General features: G+C 44.5%; 1 protein-coding gene across 2 annotated transcripts; it reads left to right on the top strand.

Annotated features, from left to right (window-relative positions):
• The first annotated feature begins 375 nt into the window (after positions 1 to 375).
• Positions 376 to 11192, top strand: BCAS2 (BCAS2 pre-mRNA processing factor). 2 transcript variants are annotated; one of them, XM_074977632.1, is made up of 7 exons: positions 376 to 521; positions 1914 to 2006; positions 2300 to 2370; positions 4152 to 4313; positions 6187 to 6237; positions 8455 to 8535; positions 9097 to 11191. In XM_074977632.1, the coding sequence occupies exons 1-7, from the start codon at positions 429 to 431 to the stop codon at positions 9221 to 9223; spliced, it is 678 nt and encodes a 225-aa protein (XP_074833733.1). In that variant the 5' UTR covers positions 376 to 428; the 3' UTR covers positions 9224 to 11191. The 2 variants fall into 2 exon arrangements, with proteins under 2 accessions (XP_074833733.1, XP_074833734.1); XM_074977633.1 differs by lacking the exon at positions 6187 to 6237 and having other exon boundaries at positions 9097 to 11192.
• Positions 11193 to 12751: the final 1559 nt, after the last annotated feature.

Genomic DNA, 12751 nt, shown 5'->3' with positions numbered 1-12751 from the left:
CCGCGACAGCTTGTGCTGCCGTGTAGCTGTTAGTCCCTCAGGGGCCCCCGGCCGCCTTGTGCTCGGAGACAGACTAACATGGCCCCCGCCCTGCTCCCGGACAGGACCTGGGTGTGGGGGGAGGGGGCCGCTGTTGACCCGATCGGGTCTCTCCTTTAACTACAGTTGACTAAAGCAGCGGTGCGAGGCGAGGGCCGGGCTGCAGCCCCGCCTCGCGCCTGCCGGCGGCGGAGCCCCCGCTCGCCTTCCCCCAGGCCAAGGGCGGGGCTCGCTCCGCGGCAATGGGCGTGGCCGGGGCCGCGCGGGAAGTGCAGGGGGCGGGATGATGGGAGCCCACGCGCGCGCGTCTACGTCGGGGGCAAGGGGCTGGCGCACGCGCGCTGAGGGCCGGGGCGTTAGGAGGCGGCGCGGGCGCTCGCAGTGTTGCCATGTCGGGCCCGGGGCTGGTGGCCGGGGAGGTGGCGGTGGACGCGCTGCCCTACTTCGACCAGGGCTACGAGGCGCCGGGCGTGCGGGAGGCGGTGAGTGGTGGGGGGGGCGGCGCTAGGCCCGGTCCGGCCCCCTCCTGTACGTGCTGTGGGTCTGTTTGGCCGGATGGGGCAGCCGGGGCTTGAGCACTGCGTGTGAGTACGGGAGGGGGTGTGCTGGGTGTCGTGTGGGGGCTATAGCTGTGGGGGTGTGCATGTTCAGGGGGGCATACCTGCGTGTGTGCGCGTGTGTACACGTACGGGGGGCATACCTGTGTGGGTGGGTGGGTGGCTGGCTGTATGTATGTACGGGGGGCACACGTGTGTGTGTGCGTACACGTACGGGGGGCATACCGGTGGGGGTGTACACAGAGGGGCATACCTGTGTGGGTGGGTGGGTGGCTGGCTGTATGTATGTACGGGGGGCACACGTGTGTGTGTGTGTACACGTACGGGGGGCATACCGGTGGGGGTGTACAGAGGGGCATACCTGTGTGGGTGGGTGGGTGGGTGGCTGGCTGGCTGTATGTATGTACGGGGGGCACACGTGTGTGTGTGCGTACACGTACGGGGGGCATACCGGTGGGGGTGTACACAGAGGGGCATACCTGTGTGGGTGGCTGGCTGGCTGTATGTATGTACGGGGGCATACCGCTGTGTGTGTGTGTATGTGTGTGTACACATAAGGGGGGGTATACCGGTGGGAGGTGTGTGTACGGGGGGACATAGGGCTCTGTGTGTGTGTGTGTGTGTGTGTGTATACGGGGGGGTGTGGGTGTGTACAGGGGGGCATACCTGGGGAGGGGTGTACAGGGGAGGAAGGATCTGGTGGATAGAGGATGGTACCTGTACCCTGATCCTCACAGTGAGGGCTAGTGCCATGGTAGAAGGCGGGCTGGCACTGGCACAGGCCCAGAACTAAGTGCCAGCCCATCAGTCAACCCCTCTCCATGGTCCTTTTCTCCTCTCCTCTCCTCTCTCCTCCCCTCCCCTCTCCAGGGTAAGGAGCTGCAGCCAGGCTGTGGTTCTGTCATATCCCTTAGTCAGTCTTTGAGTCCCTGTTGCTGGGCACTCTTCTCTGCTCACCTAGTGGGCCTGGCTAGGTAGCATCCAGCAGCCAGGGAGTCAAGGGAGGGACCAATCAGGACATAGAGGCAAAGAGCCATAGCCAGAACAGGGCGGGCACCCAGTGTGCAAGGCTGTGGGGACAGATAGCTGGGAACAACAGAAGGGAGTTGAAGTAAATTTGCTCATTCCTGATGGAAGAGAACCTGACTATGGTTGTCTCATTGACATCTGCAATGAGCAAGGAAAAATCTTGGACATTTCTTTGTTTCAAAAACCCATGCAGACAGAGATTGCAGCATCACCAAAGAGGTCATGTTCAGAAAAATCTGGCTGTATGGTAACCTTACACTGTGCTGACCCACTCCATTCTCTATCCAGGCTGCAGCCCTGGTGGAAGAGGAGACACGTCGCTACAGGCCCACCAAGAATTACCTCAGCTACTTGCCCACTCCTGATTACAGCGCCTTTGAGGTGAGCTGGAGCCAGACACATATGGAGGTGCTATGAGTAGAGTGATAGTCTGCTTCAGGCAGGGGATGGGTGAGAGTCAGGACTGAAAGTCTCCTGGTTATTGGCTCTTGCTGGGAGGTTGCTGCAGCATGACTTTGTCTCTAGCCTTACTGTGGGGCCAAGGTGCAAAAAGAACTGCTGCTTCCAATCATTAGTGGAGGGATCTGACTTCTGTTATCTTCTCAAGGGGTGGAAACAGTGGTCCCACCTTCTGCTTGCCTGGCTATGGGTAACTGTCTGCTCCCTACCCACAGACTGAAATTATGCGGAATGAGTTTGAACGCCTGGCAGCCCGGCAACCCATAGAGCTCCTGAGCATGAAAAGGTGAGCAAGAGTCTGCCCGAGTGTTGCATATGAGCTGGACAAGTGTTATCTGTGAAGCCATTCGCTGCTGATGCCTGCTGTGTTGTGCATGATTCTTAGGCCAGGTCCACACTGCAGACCCTTTTCAGTATAATTACATTGCTTGGGTCAGGGATGTGAAAAATCCACAGGCTTGAGCAACATGGTTATACCTGCCAACTTCCTTTCTCAAAGGGGAAATTTTTCTTGTTGACATAGCTGTTGCCTGTTTGGGAGGTGCATTGACTACACTGAGGGGTGAATCTCTTCTATTAGCGTATGAGTGTTTTCACTTAAATGTTACAGCAATGCAGCTGTATCTGCAACTGTACCACTGCAGCAATTTAGGTGTAGGCCTGTCCTTATTTGTACAGCTGCTTTTAATCATGCTTTGTTTTGTTCTTGACAGTGTTGTAGCTTTAAATAGCTAGTTTCTTTAAAACATAGCCACCTTTTCTAATAGGAGGGACAGCAAAGCCAAAATCACGTTTGTTTTTTTTTAATGATAAAGGCCCGGAGCTGCAGACTTCTTGGCAAGTTTAGAAAGCTTCAGACCTTCTGTATTGGAAATTGAGGGTTTCCAGAGAGTGGCGAGACATCCAGCCAAGGCACATGGTGGGCTGACAACCCTGAAGTCTTGGCAAATAAACTTTCCCTTTACATAGGTCAGGCTGGCTTTGTTGAATATACTGACAGTTTGAAATGGGAAGATACTGTTTTATTTCAAGCAGTAATAGAGTATTTCATTCATTGTATTTATTTTGACACGTGACTGCACTTTACATTGTTTCTTGCTAAATAAAAGTGGACTACAAGACTCATTCCTGTGTATTCCCTGTCTTGATGAGTGGCTCTGAGCATGAGTCTTTGCACACTAGTCCTTGGTAAACAGTAGGTAATGAAAATCTGAAGATAACTAGGCATGTGCTAATATTTCCTCCACTTAAAATCCCATTCTCATCTTCATCTAATGTGTTGATCATGGTATGAAATTCTTGATTTATAGAGAACATGTTTCAAATGTAGTAATACTATAAGGTTTATTCAAAACTTGCACAAGTGCCTTTCAAAATAAGAGGTGACGTGTGGTGTACGTTGTTAGAGCAGAAATTGTCAGTGTACTGTAACAGCTTCTTGATAATGATCTTCTGCTGGAAAGAGTTTCCATTGGCTTATTGTGGGTATGCCTACACTGCAATTAACATTGTTTTGGCTGATTCACATTTGGACTGGAAAATTGCTGAGTAGCCATTTGGGCTTAAGCTGGAACCCAGGCTCTGGGTCCTACCGCACTTGCAGGTTCTGAGAGCTCGGACTTCAGTCTGAGCCCAGTACCTATACTGCAATTTACAGTCACATAACCTCAGTCAGCTGATATGGCTAGCCATGGGTGTTTAACTGCAGTGTAGTCAGGCTCTATGATTTTAGGAGCTGCCTGGATTGAGAAATGTTGCTGCAGAAAATTATGAAGCCTCGTTTCAGCGAAACATTTAGTGACATGTCTACAGCTCTCAGAGACATTTAGTTCTTCAATTATTATAGTTTTAAATAAAAGTTAATCTGTATCCTGAGTGTATTAAAGATGAGTTTTGACCCTGATGGCTTTCTCTACACCAGGTATGAACCTTGGTCAGTGTTTGTGTGGTGGTGGCTCTGAGCAAAATTAATTCTAGAAGGTCTATGTGCATGACTCTAATAGTAGTTGTTTCCCTCGTCCCACATTGCATTTAAGAAGCAGTGCTTTCTGGTTGATTTTGTTACAGATATGAGCTGCCTGCTCCCTCCTCTGGTCAGAAGAATGATATCACAGCATGGCAGGAATGTGTTAATAATTCAATGGCTCAGCTGGAACATCAGGCTGTTCGGATTGAGAATCTGGAGTTAATGTCTCAGCATGGTTGCAATGCTTGGAAAGTGTATAATGAGTAAGCAGTCCCTTCTAGAAATTTTGGGATAAAAGTGGTGTCAATTTGCAGCTCTCTGGTGTGTTACATATAATTTTTGCTTCAGAGTAGTCACCAAAGTATACTGAAATGTCTCACACAACTTTAAAACCCATCTTGGAACTATAGTAGAATTCATTTAGTCAAGCTGTATCCTGATAGTGGTGGAAGGGAATGCTCTCCACTCTTCCTGTCAAGGCCGCAGAAAAGGTTGCATAGCCTGCTGCAGTAGCCTTTTGTCTACATCCCTCTCTGTTGGAGACTGATCCAGTGGAGCCATGCATACAACAGTCTCATTCTATATTCCAATCTCTCCCTCTACTCCAAATATAGCAGGGCCCAGGGACCTCATCATGTCCAGATTTTATGTACCATTGCTCAGGGTCCCCAGATCTTGCTCCTCCCTTTCTGCAGAAGAAGTTTAGTTTTACTGGGGGGTTTATTGAAGGATGGGGGGCAGTGCTTTAGTTTTTCATTTAAATCTGTCTTAAGTGGCCATCATGGGAACCAGCCAGAATCTGCTTCTGCAGTGGTTCTCAAACTTATTTGTAGACCCCTTCCAGGGCAGTTTGCAGAACAGACTATGTTAAAACCTAGGCAGAGGCAGGGCACTAGCAGAGATGTCTGAGAATAGCTCTGAGTTGTACAGATTGAAAGAGAGTGGCAAATTCCTGGTAGATGTTTTGTGCCCTTAAATAAAGGGTGAAGTGGGAAACCAGCATGCATCCACCAAATTTAGGCTTAATCAGGTTTTGTCTGATTCTATGTGAAAACGTTCATATTTATGTGACAGATACAAATACACAGATAAAATGGAACTGGTGGTGTCCAAGTTGTTCTGGGATACCGGGATGCTCTTCCCCGCTTCATGATGGTCATCTTAATCTCTGGACTGATATTCTTCAACTTTAGTCCTTGTTGACTTGTTTTTTATAACTTTGCATACCTCGCATTCATTAGTCCTTTTCCGGTCTAACATTTAGCTTTGCATCTTATATAACACATACAACATGCACGGACAATTTCAGTGTACACATTGTCCACACTGTTTTCATGTCATCTCACTCCTGTTTTTTCCCCTTATATAGGAAGTTCTCAGTATGATGTATTGTGCATTTTATTGTACTGATCAACTTTCTCTTGTTTGTGTTTTCCAACACAATGCATTGTATGAAAAAAAATTGAAATGCCCTGTCTGCTGTAAGCATCATTTAAGCAGGTCTTTCTAAGAGAGAAATTGTTGAGACTAATGTTAAGCAAAGACTAGGCTAGAGTTCTAACATAAGCATACCTTAATCTATCAACTCAGTCATAAATTATTAGCATGCAACAAAACTAACAATGTAACCTTTTTTTAACACTATGGAAGCAAGTCCTAAATTACTCATTAAACTTTATTTTTCTTATTTGAGTGGGAAAATTGTGGTTAATATGACCAATTTTAGTATATTATCTTCTCAAGTGCAGATTTCCAAGGGAATTTTGCTTATGTTTTAGCATCACACTTAAAAAAGCCTTTTCAGTAATCTTGCTGCTTGCATTTTGATGTGAATTTTTCAGTTTATGGTCTGTGTTTAATTGTTCTCCAGCAGCAGGTCTAACCAATCATATAGATTTACAATAAAATGATGGTTGGCTTTTTCTAATAAGGTAGTGTGCCTCTTCAACATGAGATGTAAATATCAAACATCTTGTCCTCTATGGGGAGTTATGAGAGTTTGTTGTTTGTCATTTTGGAGGAATAAATGACATCAGTCTTTGCTTTTCCTTGCTTCCCTTTATTGATAGTATAGTTCTCAGTGAGCTGGTAGAGTCTGAGTTTTTTCTGTTTTTATATTTTAATCTTTTCACTCAGACATCTGGTTCATATGATTGAACAAGCACAGAAAGAACTACAGAAATTGAGGTAAGTGCTGCCCTTCTTCATCGTTGTGCTTAGACTGTAAAGGAATTCTAACAAATTCCCCAGTAGCCAATATAGGCGTCCACTTACCCCTAGGCTCCTAGTAGGGTAAAAAAGAAGAGGACCTGGTCAAGCATGTTTGTTTTGCGTTTGTGCTGAATCAACAGATGATGGTTTAGTCCATCACTTTTGGACAAACTTACTTTTCTTCCTGTTTCGAATTCACTCAAACTCTGTTTCTGCTTGAATCTCTGCACTAAACAGGAACCAGCAGCAGTAGGATCTTATTTGAAGAACAGCCATGGTAATGGGCTCCGACTGCTTGCAGTTATTTTTGTCTTGAGAATTGCAATAGTCTTGGCAGGTCTATGTGGAAATGTAGCTGTGGCTGGTGTGGGGATTGCTTGTTGGTCACTGAGATCAGGCTTACACCCTTGAATAGATAGTAAATGTAGATTGGTCATCAACTGAGGGTGTAGTGCAGTTGTCCAAGTGTGCCCCGAAATTCTGTAAATTTTACCTCGCCCTGGCTCTGCAAAAAGCCAGGGTGGGAGGAGGAATTGTGGACCCCGTGCCACCTGGCGCTCAAGCAGCAAGACTTTAAAAGTCCCAGCTGGGGTGGAGTCAGTCAGTTCCTGCCTGCCGCAGGCCATACCGCCTCTGGCTCCTTGCAGAGCTGTCATAGGAGTCTGTGACAGGAAGCAGATGAAATGTGAAATTCATAATGCAAAAAGGCAAAATTCAGACACCTGAACCAAATGCTGCATGTGGAACAGTTTTACAGTTCTGAATAGTTAGGAATAGTCAAATTGAGCAGATTTTGAAAATGTCTGTGCTTGCTGTCGAAAATGGTGTATTCTGTTGTGGATTTGAAACGTTAATGCATTTGATCCTTATTTAGCTTGTTGTATGCACTGCTATGTTGCAAACCTCTCTAGTAAGACCATTACCCTAGTAAATATAATGTTTATGAGTAAGGGATTCAGCTGAAAAAAGTGGGAGTGCTGTGGAATTGTTTCTCATAGAAGTGTGCCATGTTATTGAAAAGGATGGAACCACTGGTGTAGGAAAAACAGGCGACTCCATCATGGTCAGTTCATCCTCGTCTGATAGGTCTGGTCCATTCCACACAAGCAGGAGCTCTTTCACTGATTACAGTAGACCCCTGACTTAATGGAGGTTGCGTTATTGGCAACCTTTGCATAAGCTGAATTTTCACGTAACTTGGGAGCCGGGAAACTGACCAGTGCAGGCTCCAGCTTCCCACCCATCACAGGAGACAGAAAACTGACCAGCGCTGGTGCTGGGCAGTTTCCTGGCTTCCCACCACTCTGGGAGCCAGGCATGTCTTCTCCCTGCTTTCCCCCTAAAGCAGCTTCAGGCTGTGCTTAACTTGTGTTAATGCGAGTTAAGTGGAGCTCGAATTGTGCATTTCAGGGATTTACTGTATACCTTCAGACACAGGTACAGGAAATAACAGTAGTCCAGTCAGAAGGTGAGAGTCTCATGAAATGTATGGATCCTTGTCGGAGGGAGAGACGAAATTGCCAAACAAACCATGTCTCACTACTGCCCGCTTTTCTTGGTCAATTTAGGATTAGTTTCTGGGATACATCAAGTGTAGGAAGCAGAGGGTGGCAGCTTTTGACTGGGGTCTGGAAAATGTTAAAGAACAAATTCTAATATGGGGTTCTAGGTATTAAGAATGACAAAAGCAAGAACCTTATCAGTGTTCTGATTTTATTTAATACAAAATCTAACCAGTCTCTCTGTATTCAGCACTGAAGCCACTGCCATCCAAAGATGATATTGTTGGTTTCCTGAAAATGCTACAGTTTAGTTTAAGTATGAGTGGAGAAAACAAAACTGAATTCTGGACTCGACTCTTTGCTTTTCCTGATACTGTGCTTGAGTTGCATTTCCCAGAATTGTCCGCAGTCATTTTCTCTTTAGGCTTGATCCTTTAGATTTAGTTTCCATACAGGCCTGTGATTGAGCTTCATACTTCTGGTGCTAAGCATTTGGGTATCAAGGATCTCTTCCATTAGCTGAGTAAGGGAGATGGCTTGCATTTCAAGCATAAAAGCAGGTGTTAGTCTTCCAGGAGAGCAGCACAAGTAAATGCAATTGTGTGGTTAAACAAGTAAGGTGGGTTTTTTGTTTTTTTTTTGTTTTTTGTTTTTGTTTGTTTTTTTCCCCCCCCCGACACCCCCCCCCCAGGAAAAACATTCAAGATCTCAACTGGCAGCGCAAGAATATGCAACTCACAGCTGGGTCTAAGCTACGAGAGATGGAGTCAACGTAAGTGTCTCAGGTCTTTCTGTAAATCTAATTCTTCCCCAAATATATATTCTTTTTGCTTTTCTCCTCCCTTTGAGAGGATATTCTGTGGCAGGCTTTTGGTGACCCAGTTAGAGGCCTTCAAAGGTTGGGCCTCACCATGTGCATCTGTTATCAGGGAATACCAGTGGCAGGTATTTATTATTTAACGGAGTAATTCAAGTGTGGCTGCTTGAAGCAGTGACTGACTAGGAGGGGCAGGGGGCACATTAGCAATTTGAAATCACCTGTAGAACTTATTTTGGTTCTAAAACTTAGTTTTCTAACTATCAAGAATTTGAATGTCAGATTTTGCACATGGCTGTTTAATTGAAAAGAATGACCGTTCCATATTATAATCTGTTTAATTTGGTCATATGTAGTAGCTGAAGTTCATCAGGTATTGAGGAACTGTGTCCTTGTTTGTGTCCAATGGATTGATCCAAAGGTGCAGCTACTTTTCCTTTAATTATAGCAACAGTTCTTACTCAGAACATTTTTAATTAGTAATTAAATTCTGGGCTTTTATATTTTCTGTTCCAGCTGGGTGTCTCTGGTCAGCAAAAACTATGAGATTGAACGAACGATTGTGCAACTAGAAAATGAAATCTCACAAATTAAACAGCAGCATGGGGAGGCCAACAAAGAGAATATTGAGCAAGACTTCTGAGATCTGATGCCTGCCATTCACTGCCACGCATTTGCAGCTGTTTCTGGAAAAACTGCATGTTCTGAGGCTCTCTAATATCTGTGTATGTGTAGTGCGATGGGAAGCCATTGTTAGTGCTCAGCTTTTAAGTTTTAAAGACTAGCAGGAAATAAGGGAGTTTCAGGGGAAAAAAATCCTGCTCTGGACTGAATGCATGAGGATTTCATGTGGAGTTCTTGGAGAGAGACATATTTTTTTTTTTTGTATTTCTTATACCCAAAATAAAAAATTTTATACATTTATTTGGCTTCTGATAGCTGTAAACATCTGACCATTGTCAGATACTAAATTTCATGCATGCATCTTACGTTTGTATACATTTTTATTTCATTAGCGCCATTAGAGGGCATGAAATCATAAAGATCGTAGAAGGAACGAGTTCTTTCTTGGGGCAAGATTTTGAATTTACTGATAGGAGTAGATTCATTGCTATGTTTATCTCCATGACCTTCAGAATGAGCTGTTGTTTATCGCTGGAAAAGCTCATGTTTGCATTTATTTGCATTCTGTCTTGTCCAGTAGTTCCAGGGTTTGCTGTATTGATCTTTCTTTCTTTCTGTCATTGGTGGGGGGGGCTTTTATCTTTTCCAGGGTGTAGGGCACATGTCCATAGTTCTAGATGCATTTTTAAATTATGCTGCAGGTCTTGTTTCAGCTATCCAAAGGGCAAAGTACTCTTCAACATCTTCAGCCCCATATGACATAATTTCACAAAAAGAAGAAAAATACCTATCTAGTGACAATGCAAGAAAGCTAACATTAATGGTTTAGGGCAAGTGTCTAGCTAGTCTGTAAGAGGAACTGGAGCATGTACTTAATCCAATTAAATGAATGAGTGGCCTTACTCTAACAGCAAGTGTGCATCATGGATTCCAACTGAATAAATTCCCTTCGTTATGTGTAAAGGAAAAAGAGAAATATATTTTCTTTACACTACAGTTAAAGCCTTCTAGAACTATGACAATTCTTGCCTTTATATTTGTATCAACCAGAGACTCCAGTGTAATGGTTGAATCTTTGTTTACCATGTGGATGATGTCAAATATAACTATCAGAATATTGCTTTTCTGCTGGAAGCCTGGTGAGACTCCTCTCCTCCTGCCTGATCTTTTCTCCAGCAGTGACAGAGAGCGAGCTGTGTTGGTCTGTATTTGATCAAAACAAAAAAGCAGTCAGGTAGGCCTTTAAAGGCTAACAAAATAATTTATTAGGTGATGAGCTTTCGTAGGACAGGCCCATTTCTTCAGATCATAGCCTTACGAGAATAGACTCAATATCTAAAGCCCAGAGGTCGAAAAATTGTCAAGGTTGACAAATCAGAAAAATTGTTATCAAGGTTTAACTCCCCTCCATCCCACCCCCCTCCCAACCCTCATGTCTCAGCTCTTCTGATTTGCCAACCTTGATAACAATTTTTGGACCTCTGTGCTTTATATCTTGTCTGTTCTGGTAAGACTATGATCTGAAGAAGTGGGTCTGTCCCGTGAAACCTCATCTAATGATTATTTTGTTAGTCTTTAAAGCGCTACATAACTGTTTTTTTTTTTTCTTCAGCTGTTAGCTTAGTGAGCTAACCTGGTGGCCACATCCCCTTACTGCTGTATTGTGCTTCTTATTGCCTCTTAATGTGCATGTCACCACCTTTTCTAAACATGAACATAAAATCCAGCTATAGTGGAATATAAAATAACCATATTTTAGCTTCTTGAACCAGGATTTGAAGTTAACAAAGTGCTCTGTGTTTTGTGAATTAACATATCTGACAGAGAAAAATTTTATACTAGATCACTGGATGTTATATTGTCAAAGGTAGTCACTCTTCCCTCATGAGGGTACATGCTCATTCCTGTACCAGTTTTAAAATGCAGTCCTTTCTGTAACTGATTCTTTGCTGCTGAGTTAAACCCAAGTGGCCGTGTCTACACGTGCCCCAAACTTCGAAATGGCCACGCAAATGGCCATTTCGAAGTTTACTAATGAAGCGCTGAAATGCATGTTCAGCGCTTCATTAGCATGCGGGCGGCAGCGGCGCTTTGAAATTGACGCTCCTTGCCGCCGCGCGGCGCGTCCAGACGGGGCTCCTTTTCGAAAGGACCCTGCCTACTTATAAGGGGACTTCGAAGTAGGCAGGGTCCTTTCGAAAAGGAGCCCCGTCTGGACGCGCCGCGCAGCGGCAAGGAGCGTCAATTTCAAAGCGCCGCTGCCGCCCGCATGCTAATGAAGCGCTGAACATGCATTTCAGCGCTTCATTAGTAAACTTCGAAATGGCCATTTGCGTGGCCATTTCGAAGTTTGGGGCACGTGTAGACATAGCCAGTATTTGCTATGCCTTTCCCTGTTTCTGTTTCTGAACCAGCATTCTGGAATGTGTGTGAAGTGTCTTAACATTACTCACACTTTGTCCCAGGCACTCGAAGATGTAAGGAATGATCTAACTTTTTTTTTTTTTTTTGCCTTAATAGCCACCCACAACAGTCATTGCATACATGTTTAAAAACAAGCAGTCCTGTAGCACCTTGAAGACTAACAAATTTATTAGGTTATGCGCTTTCTTGGGTAAGAGTGGGTCTTACCCATGAAAGCTCGTTACCTAGTAAACCGGTAGTCTTTGAGGTGCTACAAGACTGCTTGTTGTTTGTGAAGCTACAGACTAATGCAGGTACCCCTCTGAGTCTGTTAACAAGTTTATCCTTTTCTTTCCAGGCATTTTAAAATTTGGCTTTCACAGTGGTCTTTTGAATGTCAGAGATTTGCTTTTTTTTTTTATGGCAACTAGTGCTGAAAATTATTTGTATTGCAGCATTGCCTTGGGGCCCCAGTAAAGGGCGAGGCCCTTTTACGCTTAGCATTGTAGCAACATAACAAAGAGTGGTACTTGGTTTTGTTTAAGTGCACGTGCACAACTGAAATCTGTACCTACAGCTAGGTCCAGTATCTTGTTAACTTAAGCCCTCTCAAAAGGAACATAGGCTTCCTCCTATATCTTGGGTATTTGTGGATGGGAAAGGGAGACATGACAAATTACAGAAGAAATATAGTGTCGAGTAAGGGTGGTTCTATATGTTTGGATGAGGGAATGCAAAGGAAGGTTCGCGCCTTAGTTTGACCACAGCTTAAATCCAAACATAAGCACTTAATTTTTTTTTTTAACCTATCTCAGTTGCGTTAATTGGCAGGGACAGCTTACTGCTTCGGCTGCTTAATGGGGAGGTAATTGATTATTCATGTTAAAGTATATGAAAACCTCTTTTAATAGCTCCACTGCACTTCCACAAGAGGGGTGGAAATTTCCCAAAATCACGTTGGGCAGCTTGGTAAGTTTTTTGCTCTGAGATGCATTGTGTTGGGGTCTTCACCCACCACAAGCCTCAGTTTATTTGCTCAGAAGAACTTATGTAATGTGTTGCCAGTGATGCTGTGACTGTCATGAGAAGCAGAGAAGTTTGTCAAAAGTAAGTTTCTTACCTTGTCCATATATATATTCCACTC

This window comes from Carettochelys insculpta, chromosome 26 (genome assembly GCF_033958435.1).
Source record: "Carettochelys insculpta isolate YL-2023 chromosome 26, ASM3395843v1, whole genome shotgun sequence".
Classification (NCBI taxonomy): domain Eukaryota; kingdom Metazoa; phylum Chordata; order Testudines; family Carettochelyidae; genus Carettochelys; species Carettochelys insculpta.
This window is presented reverse-complemented; position numbering and strand designations above follow the sequence as displayed.

Excerpts from the sequence above, each read along its gene's own strand:
- BCAS2 (XM_074977632.1), top strand. The coding sequence starts at position 429 with ATGTCGGGCCCGGGGCTGGTGGCCGGGGAGGTGGCGGTGGACGCGCTG. Across the intron at positions 2,007-2,299 it reads CTGATTACAGCGCCTTTGAG|ACTGAAATTATGCGGAATGA; the intron begins GTGAGCTGGAGC and ends CCCTACCCACAG. Across the intron at positions 2,371-4,151 it reads GAGCTCCTGAGCATGAAAAG|ATATGAGCTGCCTGCTCCCT; the intron begins GTGAGCAAGAGT and ends ATTTTGTTACAG.